At 47.1% G+C, this 18,525-nt stretch overlaps 1 protein-coding gene across 3 annotated transcripts in view; it reads left to right on the forward strand.

Moving 5' to 3' along the window:
* ARHGAP22 (Rho GTPase activating protein 22) overlaps positions 1 to 18,525 on the forward strand; it is a 333,567-nt gene that overhangs the window by 87,649 nt on the left and 227,393 nt on the right. For 2 of the 3 annotated variants that reach the window (XM_019555600.1, XM_019555601.1), the window contains exon 3: positions 10,685 to 10,772. The exons of the other annotated variant lie outside the window; for it this stretch is intronic. In XM_019555600.1, the coding sequence (XP_019411145.1) occupies positions 10,685 to 10,772 (88 nt within the window). The remainder of the gene's footprint in view (positions 1 to 10,684; positions 10,773 to 18,525) is intronic. 3 annotated transcript variants of the gene reach the window in all.

Raw genomic sequence — 18,525 nt, forward strand, 5'->3', positions numbered from 1 at the left:
TGCACCCCCCAGGCTCAGTCCTCCCACCCCCTGGGGTCTCACCTGAGCCCTTTCTCCTGCCTCTGCCCCGCTCCCTCCCTCACTGGGGGCCTCGATCTGGCTCCTGACCCTTCTCTCCACACTTGCTGGGCTGGGGGGGCAAGGCTCAGCCCCCCAGCCTCTGAGTCTCCAGGATCGACCAGTTGATCGTGATTGACTGGTTGGTGACTGCTGCATTAGCATAAGCAAACAATGCAGCACCCAGAAAGAAAGTCTTGTCTTTCCAGATCTTTACAGGGAATTGTTCAAATATTCTCTTGTCACAGGGAAGTGACAAAGAAAAACTCAGGGCTTGGTCTTAGCAATATTATAGAAGGGACTCTGTCTTGCATCGCACCCTGTCCCCTTGCAGTGTGGCTCAGGATGGAGTGTTTGGAAGTCGATACTTATCTGGAGCCCAGACAAAGATCAGAAAATGAGGACATAGATATCTTTTAAAAATAAAATTAAAATGTTATTGTGGATGTTTGATTTTTGATATATTTTTTTTTTTGGTTCCAAGATGGCAAATCCCCTTCCCAAAAGGAGTACTTGTGGGACAAGGGGAGGGACTTTTGGTGGCAAAGGTCAGGGGTTAGGGAGTGGGACTTCCAGGGGCACCTGTCAAGGGGTGCGGCTACCCTTATGGCCCTCCACAGCTCACCAAAATGTGTTAAGCAGCCCCCCAGCTGAAATAATTGCCTGCCCCTGCTCTACGGAAAACTCTACAGGGCTGAGCTTTTTGGGCAGCCAGCCTGAGAAGCAGCAAACAGACATCACATTTATCCTGGGATAAATTTTTTTTGTCCCAAGCTAAAGTGCACATGGATAGATGTCCATGTCTATTATCATGGGACAAATCCTAAAAATGTTTCCTAGATAAGAGGTAGTAACAGTTTAACCTGGGGTATTAAAAAGTATGTCTATGCAGGTATCTCAGGATTGTAACCTTGAAGCAAGGGCACAAAAGCAACACTGTATTCAGCTGCTTACTAAACCCTGATTAGAAGGGTGCCCTGTGTACACATCAGTCCTAGGCTATATCTGTTCTGGGATGAACACAGGCACAACTTATCCAGGGACAAATGAAATGTCTGTCCTTAGCAATAGAGAGGTAATTCCATAGGGGTAGGGCGTTATTTTATACAAAAGCAGTGGGAAGACACTGTCCTTGCTCTGTTTTCTAGGTGGTTGGCCCAGGGAAATGGCAAGGTGGACTCTTGCCTAGACACTAAGGATCCCCACTTTGAATTGCAACAGGATGTCTTGATGAGGGTTACTTAAGAATAAGGGCCAGGGATCTGAAAACCCCAGCCCTTGGTGCCAAAATCACACTAGACAGGTATTGAAATAGTTCATGATGTACCCTGGGCAAGCCATCGGGGAGGTGAAAAATCTCAATAGAGGGTACTTGCTATGTTTTTTTGGCCAGGGATTTACCAGGACATTAAGGATTACTGTGAGTCATGCCCTGAGTACCAGTTGGTGGCCCTATGCCCAAAGCATTAAGTACCACTCATTCCACTTCTCTTCGTTTTTATTCCCTTCAGTTGAGTTGAGGTAGACCTAGTGGGACCCTTGGAATTGAGCAACATTGGATTCTGTTTCAACTTGGACCTAATGGGTTATGCTACCCACTATCCTGAGGCTGTAGCTAATCATAAATACCTTGGCCAAATCTGTGGTAACAGATCAAGGCCCTGTGTTTTGTCCTGATTATTACAAGAGGTATAGGCCCTTTTAAGGGTTCCATTGATTAAAACCTCTGTTTTCCACCCCAAAACAGATGGGTTGGTAGAGAGATTTAATTGGACTTTGAAAGGAATGCTGAGGAAGTTTGTGCCAGCAGAGCCTTGGAAATGGGATCATTCCCTACCCTATTAGTTGTTTGCAATTTGGGAGGTTCCCGTCATCAATGGGGTTTTCCCCTTTTGAACTCCTATATGGGAGACAATCCCACGGTATATTAGATATCCTTTAGGAGGCTTGTCAGACACAGGGCCTAATGTCTCAAAATGTAGTACAGCATGTTTTCTAGCTATGGAAATGACTGGATCATGCGGGAGCATTCACCCAAGAGGATCTCTGAACTGTAAAAGAGACCCAAGAGTGCCACTACAATAGGATTGCACAACTAAGGGGTATCAACCTGGGAACTGGGTCCTGTTGTTACTCCCCTCATTAGAAAGCAAACTTAGCCAAATAGCAGGGTTTCTTTTGAGGTTGTACGGTGAATTGGTGAGTTAGAAGTGTGCATGGTAGGGAAGTGGCATATGTCTCCGATATACCACACAAATCTCCTGAAACCACGGAGTGCCTGAGAAACACAATGCCTCTACCTATTTGTAAGAAAATACAGGAAATGTGCAGAAAACTTCAGCTCTGGTCAGTGGCTGCCCCTGGACAGAGCCTGCACAGGTACAGACAGAGGAAGAACTAGCAGTGGTAGAGATTTGGGCATCGTTACAGCTTCCAGCCATTCTTTTAATCCTCCTGCCAGCTCCTGCTTCCTCTTCTCAGCTGTTATGTTCTAAAAAAGTCTCTTTTCCTCATTTGTCTGCCTCTTCTCATCAAGCTTACAGTGAAGGAAAGGTAAGAATGTGGCTGGGCAAACCCCATTCAGACTTCCGTGTTTGCTGCTTGTTCACTAGCTCCACTGTTGCTGGGTTCTGGCAAGCGTAGCTATTTTTTGCTTAGGCAAGTCCTGCCCTTTCATTCACACTGCTATCAAGCCGCTAGGCTCAGTAGCTGAAATATCCTCTCTGCTCACTCCCATGCAAAAATGGCTCCCAAACTGAGCCTATTCCACTATGCCCAAACCAGGCAGGCCTCCCACTTAATAGCATTCACAAACCTCGTCCCCAGGCAGCCAAGACTTCCTGGTCCTCTCCTAAGCAGGAGTCCCACTCAGATAATTCTGTTTGCTGGTCCTGGCTCATGGGATGATGCAAAAGGAATCATGGGATTTTCACAACTTGATCTTCTCAGGGGTGGCTTCCAGCTTCCTTCTGGTAAATATCCCACCACATACAGCAAAAACAACTTCACAGAGCACAGCATGCAACAAATAGTGTAATCTGAGCAAGTGATGCAGCAGGATTCATAGCACTTTCTTTTGAGAGTGCACTTAGGCCCTTGGTTTGTTTGCTATCTATGCCTTGTCTAAAGTCATGTCAGCAGACATGCTGTGCAAAGAAGAGGGACAACTGAGAATGCAAATATGTAGGCTGCAAAGAACTGTGAGATGGTAGCTGCCTTAGTTACTACCAAGCTAGACTGAGATTGAACCCCGTGACTCAGCAGTGAAAACACCATACCACTGTATCTGTGTGCTGATCTATGCAGTCTCCTTAGCATTGGTGTCTGATTCCCAAGGAAGTATGTTTAATTAGAAAAGAGAAGGGGAAATTAGTCAGGGTTTGGTGTTTGTTTCTGGTTATGCTTTGATATATAGATAGTTGGACTTGGGGGCATTAACTGATTTAAACTGTCATTAATATAGTTTCTAAGCAAGATTGCTAATGCAGTCTGGGTGACTAATGGGCAAGGATACATCTATCTGTTTGAATTTAGTAATGCTTCACTAACAGTGACAGCAGCTGTCAGAATCAATACACTCTGATTGCTAATAGAGATTCTTCCTACATTTCCTACTTTCCATTAGTTATCTAGAAGGTTTTTTACAAAGTGCAGAGATGTTGGAAAGCAGCAGGCTAGGGTCTTTGATCCTCTGGAGAAGGGTCCTTTTAAACCTGAATGGGAATACCAGTTGGATAGGATAGCTTCACACCATTCACTCAGGTAATAGGCACATGGGAGAAACAGAGAGGATGCTGCTTTGACAATTGTGCTCATATACCCACGTTAGAGTCCTCTCTAGAGGCAGACCAGAGTAGCAAACTTCAGCTTTTGATTCAAGCTTTCCCTAAATTCAAAGGTATTTGAAAACTAGATTCTGATCTCTCAGACCTTAAAGACTAGAACATAGATTAAAGCAGGAGTGGGCAATTATTTCAGCTGCAGGACCGCTTAATGAGTTTTGTTGAGCTGTCAAGGGCTGCAAGGGAAGCGCCACCCCTTCACAAGTGCGCCACCCCCAGGTTGCTATCCTGGGATTACAAGTCCTACCCGTAACCCCTGGCCTTTGCCACTGTAAGTCCCTTCCTTTGCTCCCGGTAGTACTCCTTTTTTTACTGCTTTATTTCAAAAAGTATTTTTGTCCTGATTTACATGTATTTGTATAGGGTATATCGAGGCAATTGCATAATAGCTCAAAATAAAGTCTTACATTTGTGTGTGGGGTGTGGTTGCAGTGTGGGGTTTGTGCAGGGGTGTGGGATGTATGTGGAGTGTTGTGGGGTGAGCGCGGGGGTGGAACTTCTGGGGGGATGTGGGTGCATGTATGGAGAGGGTGTGGCATTTGTGGGGGTGTCAGGTGTGTTTAGGGGTGTGAGGTGTCGGGGCAGGTAGGGTGTGGGTGTATCTGTGGGTATGGGGTTTGTGGGGGAGGATGTTGGTGTGTCAGGGTGTGTTTGTGGGTATTGTGGGGTGTGCATGTGGGGCCCCTGTACACCCCTCTCCATGGCACACAGCTCCTGCCACTGGTGGCAGCAGCATCAAGTGGTGGGCTCTCAGGGTGGTCGTGGCCTGTGAAGTTGGAGCCCCTCAGTGGCATGTGGCTCTGGCTGAATCCCAGGAGCTGCACATGGCTTCAGGGAGGGGGGCCAAGCCAGCCCAGCTTCACTGCACAGAGCTTCCCATAGCTTTTATGTGCAGCTCCTGGGACTCATCCAGAGCTGCGCACTGCCAGTGGGGGGTGCTCCATATGATGGACCCAGTGGCCTGGCCCTGTTCCCTGCCAGGATGCAGATGCCAGGACTTGTTCAGAGCTGTGCGCCACTGGGGGGAACCCTCTGCAATGGAGCCAGCGGCCTGGCCTTACTCCCTGCTGCCACGTGCAGCTCCTGGGACTCAGCTCCATTGCGTGGGGCTCCCTGTTAGAGTCCCAGGAGCAGCACATGGTGGCAGGGAGCAGCAAAGGCTGCTGACTACATCACATGGGGCTCCCCCCAGTGGCCCTTAGCTCCCACCGAGTCCCAGGAACTGTATGTGTACCGTGGGAAGCCCCACACACTGGAACAGGGCCAGCCGCACACTCCTGCTGACCAGGGCCCTGCATGCGAGCCCTATGCTCCGGGCTCTGTGCTCCCACTAGCCCTGGCCTCAGGCCCCATGCTCCCCGCCAGCCCTGGCCCTGCGCTCTGGGCTCCTGCCCAGTTGCAGCTTTCCTCTGCCCGCCACTGCTTCCCAACCTGCTGCTCAGAGAGAGCGCTGGAGCAGTGACAAGAGGAGGAGGTCTGGAGAGCCAAACCATTCCCCAAACAGCACCTGAAAGCTGTGCATGTTGGCCAGGGCCTGGGCTCTCCTGCGGCTGAAGGTGGGAGTGAGTGGGGCTTGGCCCCATGTGGAGCACAGCAGGGGCAGCCATGGGCCTGGATACAGTTAATTGGTGGGTGCCTGCCAATGGGCTGGATGAAATTGACTGGCAGGCTGGATCTGGCCCGTGGTCTGTATTTTGTCTACTGAATTAAAAACTAAATATCTGTAATGAGATCAGATCAAGGCCTGGGGTCCAGATGATCCCGACTGAACAATCAGGGTAGTCCTTCCCCTGAAGCTGCAGGGAAACAGGCCCAGTCTTTAAAAACAGTCCTCAGAAAGCAGTAAGGTATCTGGGGAAATACTCTGCTGCTTGCTTCTGATGCTACAGTCCCTAGCAGTATCACCATCAGTCCATAGCAGATCTCTGTCAGGTGTCCATAGGAAACTGGGCAAAGATCAAGGCTAGACTTTTATCTTCAATATCTGGTCTTCCAGTCACCTACATAATCTATTCATTCATCGCCTCAGTGTCCTATATTCCATCACTCATTTGGTTTGCTTTGCACCTGTTGCTATTTTTTATGTTTCTTTCCTTCCCCACCCTCTTCTGTGTTCTTTTTCCTCAGCTTGGTCTCTCCCCTGTGTTCTTCCTTCTGTGGTGGAGCTTGTTGGAAAATAAACTTCTTTCTGAGGAAGAAGTTTAGTGATGTCCCCTCCCCTTCCTCTAACAGAGGGTGTGACCCTCTGTCCCGAATCTCTTGAGCATATATTGACAACACGTTATAGAAGCAGGACATTGGCTGCCACGGCTCCCCTGCTTTACCTGTGGCAGATTAGGGTATTCAGTATGTGTTGTGTTGGGGCTGACAGTAGTCTTATGTCGAATTTAGATTATGGATTATATAGGATAGTTTGGATTGGGATGATCCTGCCTCAGGCAGGGGGTTGGACTAGATTCAGTGTTTCTCAACCCATGGGTCACGACCTGAAAGTGGGTTGCAAGAACATTGTAAAGGGTTGTGGGGAGGTCTCAGGGAATTGCATGGTTTCCCTGTGCAGGCTGCAAGGCTGGCAGCCTGCATGGAGCCAGCAGGCAGCCAGGGGTGTGGTGAGCACTCAGCATTGTGAGAGCAGCCCCAGGAGCTGGGGAGGGAGGGAAGGAAGGGGCTGGATGCAGCAGCCAGAGGAAGCGGGAGAAGGAGAGCAAGAGAGACTGTGTGGGTTGGGGCCAGGGGGTTGTGGGTTGTGGGTCATGGCAAGCTGATAATTATGCTAATGGGTCCCAGTGTGAGAACGGTTGAGAACCACGGGACTAGATGACCTCCGGAGGTCCCTTCCAGCCCTACTTCTCTATGATTCTATGAAAATGGAGGCAAATGGCAGGATGAGGATCACTTTCGTTAAAACCTTGCCATAAAAAAATTAGATGTTTCTGCCCAAAACAAAAATAAAATAAAACTTAACAGTTCTGATTTAAAAATGCTGGTACATCATGGGACTTATAGGTTGGGTGAGTCATGCTTCTGTTATCCTCTCTACACAGGCTCCCTGGTTGGATAGCATTGTTCATGGGGCACCATGTTCTCTCGTTAATGGGAGTGGAGGTGACTGCATCATGCTTCCTGGCTGTGATGCATCACAGAAGATATAGTTCTGCTGGTACTTCCAGTCAGCTCCAGAAGGTCAATATTGATCATTTAAGAGAAGAAAAAGAGGAGATAGTAGAAAAGAAGGCTGGTAGTTCAGTGATTTAGGAATGGTTAGAGGTAAAGACATGTAAAAGACAGGGCTGGACCAACATTTTCAATCGCAATTGATTTGAGAAGAGTGTTTTTTATCTAAATTAACTATCTCATGAAAAGCATCTTAATGTAGAAAACGTAGATTTTTTCATCAAACCAAAACACCCTACACCCAAAATATTTCAACCAACACCTAGGTCTCCTGCTATAGTGCTTGTCCCCATTCTCCATTGTCCCCAAAGGCACCTAAAATTATTACTTTTTAAATAATCTTGTAATCTTTCAGGGCCTTACTCATAACTGTGGAATGCTTGGGGAGGGCAAATCCCTTCCTGAGTAGCTCAGCTTTCTCTGTCTTCATGCTTGTGAAATTAATTCACTCATTCTCCTGCATTCCATACTGTTTTCAGTTACACTAAATGTGTAATATAGGGGGGGAAATAACCTTTTCCCCTGTTGCAAATATCTTTCCTAATTCCCTAGTCTCCAGGGTCGTTCTGTCAAAGAAGCCTCAAACTACTTCCATACGAGATAGGCAGGTATTTGAATTCAAGGTCCTCCTTGTATTCGCAGTTTTGGGATATGGTGTCTTCTGTCATGCCATGCTATGGATCTGCCCAGCTGAGGGTATGTTTTATGTTCCTGTTCCCAGTTCTCAGCCTTCTGTAAAACAGCACACTTTTTCTTCTCTTTCAAATGCCTTTTTTTTCAAATCCACATAAAATATGTCATAAAGAATTTAATATGTTTTGAAGCCCACAGGCAAATCCATCTGTTGTAATTACATTAAATACAGGATTAAAAAAAAAGAGGAAATTAAATTAGAAAATGATGTGAAGGCACAGCTGAACTAACAAAAAGACAGGGACTGCAAAAGCAAAGGTTCCAGTGAAAAGTCTCTTTGGGCTGACGGAAGGATGTTGATAAGTGTTTTCTCTTTCCCTTTTTCTAGTTCAGTAGTCCTTTTACATTCTGCAGTACAAACAGCAATAATGTGTATCATCAATTATTTAATATGTGGACATATTAGCCACTCTTAGAACTTTAACTTTTACATTTCCTGCCTTTCTGTGGTTTTTGATGGTTAATGTTACATTAACATAGGGTGAGCGGCATGTATTTGGCAGGTGCAGGGATGGCATTTTCAATTCCTTAGACTAAAAGTTACAAATTCTAAGTCAGCTATTAGTCCACAGGACTTCAGTTCCTACAGACTCTGCATTGGTTTGTACTACGTCAGTCACTGAAGTGGCATAACACTAACTCTTTAAAGGACCGCTTGCTCAGTGGCTTGGGAGTCCTTACTCTAGATTTTTCCTGATGTCCCTTGTCATGAACTCTCCTTACAGTCTTCTAATGCAAGTCTAATGGCTGGGTGAGCATGGGAAGCTGTATGCCATCCCACCTCACTTTGTTTTGTGTGGAGCTCTGCCACACTTTAGTGAGGCTTTCCTTGTCCAGAGCACATTGTTCCATTCAAAGGAGCAAATAATTTTAATGAAGTGGATTGTATGGAGGTGAATCCTGAAGATGAATCAAAGCTTAATTCCCACCTGAAAATATTTTCCTGTTCAAGAACTGCTACTTCAGTAATTTATGCCTGGTAAGTTCAGTGTTCTATGCTTAAAGAGAAGAATAAAATTTAATTCACTTACATTTAATGCCAGCTGGCTCCTTGGTTTATTATAGTAATTTCTTCAATAAAGTGGCTGTACAGAAGATATTCTTTGGAGAGGCAATGATAAAGCAAAAATATACAACAACACAGATTTAATGGAAAAATTAATTTACTGGCTTTCCTGCTTCACAAAAAGCAAGACTGCAGAGATTACATGGAAGATTTTATTCCTTTATTTGAAATCCTTGCTTCCTCTTCTGCCATCAAGTACCAAAATTATGTTACTTCAATGGCATGAGCCTGGAAGCAGACAAGAAATTTAATTGGGATTGATTTCAGCTACTGATATTCTGTTTGTTCCAATGTCTCTTGGGCTTAGCAATTGTTAAAGTGATTTGAGAAAAGATAATAATCAGGCATGTGTACTGGGAATGTGCATGAATATAGATGACTCATGAAGGGTAAGTGTTGTGTTGTTTAGTGTTCTGGTTTGTAGCCTGATTGTTGGGTACTGTCAGGAAAAAAAAGAAAAATCCTGTAATTCGGTCATTGTAAGTGTAGTTTGGCTTACTGGAGACTGGAGTGGGGGCTTACTTGTAGTCCCCCCCATTCCTCCCCCCAGCCCATCTTGCCAGTCCATTTTGGCATTTTCCTACCCACTTCACCTTACGTAGATTCCTAAGAATGTAAAATGGGAATTCCTTAGCTAGCACTTAATGTCGATTGATTTCCTGCAAGTAGCCATCAAATGGGAGGGACCTTCCTTTGCTTAGTACACGGATCCAGCTGGCCAACATTGGCAGTTGGCCATACATCCTTCTAAAAGCCTATTGGACAATGAGAAGATAGTTTTAGATTATCACTGTCCCTATCCAGATGCTGATAAGCCATGGTGGGTTGGTCTTTGTCACCAGTCCTGGTTGGTGATCTGGTCTGGAGTCTAAGGAGAGTGGTGACTTGTGTATTTTTATCCTAGCCAGAGCATGACTACCTGGAGCATGAACTGGCTTAAGGGAGTCCTAGCCAGTACAATCAGTTGCTTCCTAAAGTTCTTTTTTTTAGCTTTCCCCTGAAGAAGACTTTTGATTTTTTTCAGGTTAAATTGCTTGAAATTGGAGGGCTCTTGTTTAGCCTACTCCAAAATTCCTAAAACTGAAATACAATATACTAAAGCTAAAGCTAGGCTCAAGCAAAATCCCAGCTACAAACAATCATGAGCTCTGGTGGCGTTTGCCTAAACTCAGGGGTTTAACCCTGTATAAAGCTCAAGGTTTACCAATTAGAAAGATGTCCATATGGCATTTGACTTTTGGATCTAATGGCCCTCCCTCGAGACTGAAGGGAACTTGGATCAGTTGTTCTACCTGGTGACTTTGTGGGACTTACTCCATGCTGCACTTCTTAAAATTAGGCCAATTATTCAGATGCCTAAATATGGATGGTAGGTGTTGAATTTTTAGCCATTTGGTACTGAAAAGGTTGGATTTGGGGCCACAACTGAGAGAGAGGATAAGTTTTTAGATGAGAGTTTAAGAATGGTAGATACAGGGACACAGTTCCACATGGAAGATGTGGTGGTTGTGTGCCCAGTGTTGAGATCCTTGGGGAAGCAAGTGCCTATGTTCATACAGCATTGAGTATACCAGGGCTCACTGAATAATAGCGATTACCGTAGAGGAGAAGGCTGTCATATCCACAGTGACGAGGTCATGAGAAATGGCAGAAGAGACAGGTATATGACTTGGAGAAAGAAGGAATGACATGCAAGATGGAAATGAAGGAGGTGCAAAATGTGGAAAGGAGAAGAGCCATTTCAGTGGGGGAGAGGGATTTATATCTGCCAAACTTTGCTTTGTGTTATCTTCCTTTCCTTGCCCTCTTCCTGGCCTTTCCCCCTTCACTGGTATTTCTGTGTCCCTTACAGGGTTTCATTCCACTACAAGGCAATCAGGTGAGCGAGCTGGCACCTAATCTTGATGAACCAGGAAAACACCTCTTTGAAATTGCCCCAGGTAGGCCAGCATTTCCTTCTCCTTCATATCTAACACTGGGTTGCCCTCCAGCACACATTTCAAATGGCAATGGACTAGCAAGGCTTGCATCTGTTCTGGGAAGTCTAATGTGGTATGTTCATTATCCAAGCACATATGTGTATCTAGAACTCACTAGGAAATAAGTGCCCACAGGTGCCTCTAGGGAAAAAATGATTTTTTTAAAGCAGGAAACTGAAAAAATTTGATATGAGCCAGCACAGTAGCACCCCCTGGGAGCTGCAGCTCAGGTGCCTCAAGCCCCATTTTCCTCTTGTGTGCTGGGTTACTGACTAGATTACATCTCTTATAATATTCTTGCTGTGACAAGAAAGTGCACCATGGGTATTACATGGCCTTTATGGATCTTGAGAGATGTGCTCAGTCTGGGCCCCTGGCCCATAGAGGACAAAACATGAAGCAGCCAAACTATGACTGCCATTAAGCATCCAGGCAACACTTCTAAATGGAAAATGTTCAAGTTATGGGTATGTGGTTTTTACAATGGAAAAAAAAAAACTTTTCCATGGAAAGTAAATTGAACTTTTGGGGGAAATTATTGTTTAGCTTTAAAAAAATCAAATTTTCAAGCAAAATAATTTGAACCAGACTATTTTATCTTCCATTTTAACAGTTCTGAAGGCCTGGCTTGGTAGCTGTCTGGTATATGTACGGACAAATTCTGCTCTCTGTCATATCTGCATTAGCCTGAAGTAACTCCATGGACCTCCATAAACGTACCTGTGTTGTGACAGGGCTGCTGTGAAAATAATTTTTAAAGTTTCTATTTGAATTACATTTTTTGGCAGGTGTAAGTGGATCTGGGAGAAAAGGGTAATACAGATAGTTAGTGGTCTTTTTCTGGGCATGTCAAAAGAGGCCTTCTGGAAATCTAAGCTTTAGGGCTCTGTGATAAGTGTTTGTATCTTAGTTATCCTATTGCTTAAGTGAATCTTCTTATGTCATCTTGTATGTGTCTGTAGGTTTTACAGACACTTGCCGTACTTTCAGCTGGAAATTACTTGCCTCTTCTCATTTCCTAGAAGAGAATCTTGACTTCTGTGGCTTTACTTTGTCTAGTATTCTAATATTATAAAAGCCTTAGTCTCTCCGTCTGTCTGTCCATAACACTTTATTCCCACTCTAATTGGCTGTCTTGGCCAAGGGCAGTTGGACTGCAGGTGGCGGTGGCACCTCTGAGGAGCGCTGCCATGATGGCAGGGACACAGGGGATGGGGGGACACGGAGGCCAGCTGTGCTGGCCTTGTGGGGGGAAGGGGCCTTCCCTTGCTCTGCCCTGTATAGGAGGTGGTGGCGGTGCGAGGGAGGTGGAGGACAGGGTTGGACCTGTGGTGGTCATTCTTGATAGGCAGTTGGCTAGTCTCTTATATAGGCCCTATCCCAAAAGGCTTTTTTCCAGATTTCAACAGTCCCATTACAGAGAGAAATAGGATAGAAGAGGCAAGACCCTAGAGACATAGGCTGTGAGGAAGAGGGAAATGTACTGCTAGGATCTGAAAGGGATTGGGGAGATTCAGATGCTCTGTGCTTGGGGCAGGAGTTGTAAAGAAGGCTTTTGCAGCACTAGCAATGAAACTGAGGTAAGTCTTGGTGGCTAGGGACAGACATTCAAAAAGCCCAAGCCTGAATTGATTCAATCTTTGCAGGTTTGCCTAACCTGAAGGGAGCGAACCGGTTTGGAAATAGGTAGACATTCAGCACATGCCTGCGGTGGCTTAGGCCAGAACCCAGCACAGGGAAGCTGAGCTGAGGGGGAGGCATGGCCAGGCCTCAGTAGGCCTGAATTAGACTGAGGAGGGGGTTAAATCCTGCAGGGCTTGGAGGGTAGGAGAAGAGGAAGCATCTTCTGGGGGTTGGGGGGGAGGAGGAGGAGGAGGAAGGGAGAGCTCTGCCTGCCCCAGCGCCTCCCTGACAACCAGGAGCAATCCTGGCACACAGGGCTGCCTGGTCCCAGAGGGGAACTCTTCCCCCTCCTCCCTCTTCCCCCACTGCTGTGGGATAGGGAGAGAGACTCTGTTAGGTGCTGGGGGGCTCTTCCCCCTCCTTCTCTTCCTCCCCCCTTGCTGCCATGAGGTGGGGAGAGGGGCACTTCAAGGATGCTTGGCCCTGGAAGAGGACTCTTTCACCTGTTTCTCCCCACCACTGAGGGGTGAGGAGAGGGGGCTCCATGCAATGCTGCCCAGTCCCAGATGGGGACTTTTCCTCAAAAGGGTAGAGGGGGCTCTGTTCAGTGCAGAGGGGGAACTCTTTCTTTTCTTCCTCCTACTCCTCCCCTCTCCCTGCTGCCGTGGGACAGGGAGGGGGGCTCTTGCAGTACTCCCTGGCCTAGCTCAGCCCTGCCTGGCCTGGCCCAGCTGGGGCATGGAGAGCAGCTGCCGGGGGTGGCCCCAGCCCTGCGGCTTGGCCTGGCCTGGCCTCTCTCAGCCCCAGCTAAGGTGGGACCAGGACCACCCCAGTGGGTGTAGCTCAGTGACCAGGGAGGCAACCACAGCCAGGCAGCTGTTTCCCCTATCAGTTAGCACAGCCCCTGGCATGTGCAGCCAGCGGCTGGCTGGGCAGCAGGGCCCACTTGGAGGCACTGCAGAGGCTCATGGTGTTACCCGATTAGCTCAAAATAAAGAGTGAGACCTTTATAAGAGGCAAGACACTGCATTTATTGGTTAAGTGCTTAGTACACATATACACACACGTACGCACACTTTCTGTTTTGCACTGCTATGTTACCTGTCTCATCAGGGCTCGAGTCAACTTAGTGGCCAGCTAAGTTGATCACAAGTGGGAGCCAGGCTTTCTGTTATTCCGTCTCATCAGGCAAACTGATGCTTCAGAACGTTATGCAGAACAAGACCCAAAATCAACAAGTCGTGCCCCACCTTTTATAGTTTTGTTAATTCATCCAGTGCCCTGGGCTTTTGCTGTGTTATCGCTGTGTTCCTCCTTGAAGGTCAATTTATGTTGTTCTCTCATTGTTCTGGGGCAGATTCTTCTTGTTTTGGTCTCTTATTTGTCTGCATTCTTCAGCCAGTCGCCACCTGGTGTTTTCCTTTTCCACAAACACACTCTTACCCGTTCCATCACACACATACAGCATACCAGGGAGTGAAAGGTTGAGCACTTATGTCCAGCTACAGAGTAATACAAAATGGAGTTTCTTAAGGCAGTGCAAAACTCAGTAAGTATACAAAACTAGCATCAAGGTAATATACAAGATTAAGGCAATAGGCAAAAGTCTATTTTCATGTTATTTACCTAACATAAAGCTGGTACTTTTGACATTTGCATGACTATGGAGCCTCCACGGTGGGTGGCTGCTGGGCTCCAGGCCCACGGTGCCTCTGAGTGGGCCCAGATAAGCCACTGTCTGGCCAGCCTTGTATGCTGGGCTGTGGTCACTAACAGGGGAAGCAGCTGCCCCGTTGCACTTGCCTCTCTGTCACTGAGCTGCAGGTGCCTGGCCCAGCTCCACCAAGCGGCTGCTTTAGCTGGGGCTGAGAAATGCTGGGCTGGGCCCCGGGGCTGGGGCCACCCCCAGCAGCTGCGGCTCCATGAAAGTCACTCCCTGTGCCTGATCTAAGGTCAGACAGCATCGCATGGAGTTGTGTCCCCTGCCCCCCAACCTCTAGTGGTGGGCAAGAAGCAAGGGGAAGACAGGAAGGGGCCTCTGTACAAGGCTGTGTGGCCCCAGCCACAGACGGGGACTCTTCCCTCTGCTATTCTCTCCCCCCTCACAGGGTGAGTGGGGCTCTGTGCAGCACTGCCTGCCCAGGGTGTGGGGAGTGGCTGTAGCAGCTGCAGCCACAGGGGGTGAAGAGAAGGGAAAGAGTTCCTGAGTCCTCCTCTGTCGGGCAGCCTTGCATAGAGGCCTCACTGCCAGCCCTGGTGGGAGAGGAGGGGTAGTCCCCCTCCAGCGCCCCACAGAGCCCCCCTTCCCCATCCTGGGGAGAGGGGGAAGAGGAGGAGCAGGAGGAAGAGTCCCCCCCCCCAGCACAGAACAGAGCCCCTCTCCCTGCCCTGCAGGACAACTGTCCCAGCATGGTGCCTTTGAGGTGAAGGGGCAGAGAGAAGGGTTAATTCCTCTCTCCGTCCCTTCTGCCCTGGGGAGGACGGGAAGGATGGAAGAATTAATTCCTTCCTTGCCCTGGGGAGGACGGGAAGGATGGAAGAATTAATTCCTTCCTTGCCCAATTTGCCTTAACGGGGCCGTGCCGGCTGATGTCTCGCCATGTTCCTCCCTGCTCTGATTAGAGAGCAGAGGGGAGGGGCCAGCCCATCTCTGGAGCAGAGCTGAGCCCTGCCTAGAGAGCATGCTGGGATGCTGGAGGACTCTGATTTATCTTAAACCAGCAAAGGGTCTGGGAAAGACATTGCATAAACCAGTTTGATCCAAATCAGTTAAGTCTGATACTACATTCAACCAGATTTATCTCAAACTGGTTTTATCCATTTTCAAACTGATTTATGTGCACTGAGTGTCTGTTCTGTTACAGGTTTAAACCAGTATCTGATCACTTAAACCAGTTTATGTGTAATGTCTGTCCCTAGCCAGCAAGAGAGAACAGGGAGATAGATGAGCCTGGTAAGGGCAGCTGGAGCTAACTGGTGTGGGGCACTGATGCATAGGTTCTGGAGGGCATGGTGAACCTGTGAAAGTGGCTCAGGGTACAGATGATTTGGGTCTACTGTTTCACAGTGGTTTACAGAGGGTATAATCACACATGACAATTAAGCCAGTTTAAATGCAGTTTAAACCTGAAGCAGACAGGCATACAAGCCTGGTAAACTGGTTTAAAAGTTGCATGGAATAGTTGAAAAGTATACCTGGAAAATCAAGTACTCTTTTTGAGTGCTCTGTTTATTGAACTGGTTCAGTGTTACATGTGGACTCCAGGCATGGATCAGGTCAATCCAGCAAGCATCCCACAGCACATTGCTCTTCACTTCCCTACCTCTTTTTCCCACACCTACCTCCACTGCTGCATTTGACTAGTCTGCTCCACAGCCAGTACTCTACTGTCCTTTTATTCCCAGTCTTCTTGGCAATTTATCCATATACTGCTTGTTCAATAAAAGCTATCTTTCTAACAACCAGCTGTGAACTCATTTCCCACTCAGCTGCAGCCTCTCATGGTCCCCCCAGCCTCCTAGGAACCCAAAAGCATGGGCCTAAGCATTTCTTTTTCCTCCTAGCCACCCCAGGTCAGCTGAGCACCCTGCAGACTTTGGTTGTCATTTGAAGGCTACTGAAGTTTTCCAAACTCATGTTCAAGTGAGAAGGAAAAGTAGAAATCTGAAAACACTCCCAGCCACAGGTCACCCATTCTCTGGGACTCCCAAAGCTTGAGTGGTAGCACTTTTCCTCCACTTGCCAACTTTGTTGGGATGGGTGCTCACTTCCATCCCCAAGTGTTGGAGCTACAGTACTTCACACACAGTTGTGAACTATTTCTCAGTAAGTGACATTTGCAGGTGTTTTAATTTTTTGATGTGTGTCCATACCCTATTGCACAACTATTGTGATCCAGTTCCCATACAGTGATATTTTTGGAACAGTTGTTATATGTATCCATGCCAGAGGCAGTCTCACATGTGGACTGCTTGCTTTCAGTTCACATTGCCAGTCTTCCCTGTATAGGCTTACCGTCTCCTACCTTGTTATCTAATTCCCTGCAGAACTGGTGCAACTGATAGGGTAGGTCAACAAAGCACCAGCCTAACACAATTACAGCTAAATGGACTGACTCTCCAAGGTATGGCATATTGTCCATAGTAGTGTGTTAGTGCCAGAGGCAGACAAGCTTTTAACGCTATGTGGAGGGTTTTTTCACTCTACCTAATCAAATTGGACTTGAAATGCCTGTGTTCTACATTTTTCATGGCATAGTATTAGGAAACATGCAACAAGCGTACCAGCTGAAAGGCTTTCAGTTCCTGCAGCAGTGCATACGTTGGAATAAGTCACTGCAATAGGATTTTGGTTGATTGCTGGAAGCTACCTGAAAAGAAGGGAACTTTTCTTCCTCTCTTATCAGTGTAGGTTATAAATGATTACTTCCTTTCCAGTCAGGTAGGCTGCATCATAGGGTGCACCATCGTCTTAGGGGCTGCATTTCCATAAGCCACGGTGTTGGGCTCAGTCACTGCTTGCACAGGAGAAACTCCTTGGCAGTGTCGTGAATGGCCTGCATTTGGCACTTCCATCTCCTAAGCCAACTCTTCAGTTAAAGGGGGACCTTTTTATGTGGGACCTGAAAAAGTCTGGCTGCTTGCAATGATTCACAATCCCATTGAATCTTTCTTAGAGCAGTGTATTTATCCTGTTGCCTTGGCTGCATTTCAGGCTCTTGTATATGTTGGTTTGCCATGCAATGTCATCTGGGTTTAGGAGTATTTTTCACTTCCTGAAATGTTACATGTTGTTGTTGTGTGCTATAAAGCAGTTCTCTCTATGATCAAAGTGGCTGCTGGGGTATCTGAAGCAATCTCTGTGGCTATTTGCAGAGATTCCTAAACAGCTTTGCAAACAAAAACTACTGTTGCACAAGGAGCTTTTCTGCTTCCTCATGGGCAAGTCTACATGAGACGCTAAATGCACAGTAAGACTAATTCTACTGCAGATTAGTGCGACAGGCAAAATCCATGCTAATGTGTGGTAGAATTAGTCTACTGTGCATTAGTGTTAAAAAAGCATGTGCTGGCTCTACTGTGCCTTAACATCTTTTATGGTGCATTAAGTTAGTACCTGTTATTACAAGTACTAAACTTAATGCATCATAATTACGGTGCATTAATTCACGTGTCGACATGCCCCCTACGATACATTGGCCTTGCAGGTGTGGCCTGAGCCTCAGAAGCTCTGGGTTCAGTTTCTGGTGCTGGTAAAGGGTTTTTTTTTGTGCCCTTGAGGAAGTCATTTAATCTCTCTGCACCCCCATCCCCATCTACAAGCACTGAACAGACTTCCCCACATAGTGAGGGGTTATGAGGATAATTCCATTAATATTTGTGAGGTCAGGAGCTAGCAGAAAACCTGTGCAATGATTAGCCTTTTACATCTACAGAATATAATGGGGAACAGTAACAGAACTGGTGACTAGCTCAAGGTTGTCCATGTGCTCCTTACAACATGTTTATTCCTAGCCAAATTTGGCCCCAATGCTATTTCCCCTCTGAGTTATGGACAAGTCTTACATTACTAGCAGAGAAATGCCTTTCTCCTGCTAGAATCCAGCAATGTACTGGCAGTCATGCAGTTTCTTCCACAGGAAACATACTGAATCTGATCTGCCTGTTTCAGTGTGGAAGATCTTCCTTGCACAGGAGTTTTCTGGCAGGAATGAATGAATGCCTGGTTGCTTCCATTGCTCCACATCTCCCAGTCTGGGCACACATGGGGAACGGGAGCAGAGCTCTCCCTTGGGTAGGGTGAATCAGGGTGACTGCCCCGGGCCCCGGACTTTGGGCGGGGGCCTGCAGAGGCAGACAGAGCGACCATGGCCCTTCCCATGGACCCGCCTGGAGCTGGCAGCTGAGCCCTGTGCCGCGGAAGAGGCATCCAGCCACTTGCCTCTCCTTCTCCCCCCTGCATGCTGCTGGCTTCATGTCTGCTGAAGAGCGGCTCGTCCAGGGCGTGTGGGATCTGCTTGGCCTCAGGCACCAAATTTCATTGCTACAGCACTACCATGCCTTGCTTATCTCTACGGGTATATAACCTTGT

The sequence above is a fragment of the Crocodylus porosus genome, unplaced genomic scaffold (assembly GCF_001723895.1).
Source record: "Crocodylus porosus isolate Cpor-Errol unplaced genomic scaffold, CroPor_comp1, whole genome shotgun sequence".
Classification (NCBI taxonomy): domain Eukaryota; kingdom Metazoa; phylum Chordata; order Crocodylia; family Crocodylidae; genus Crocodylus; species Crocodylus porosus.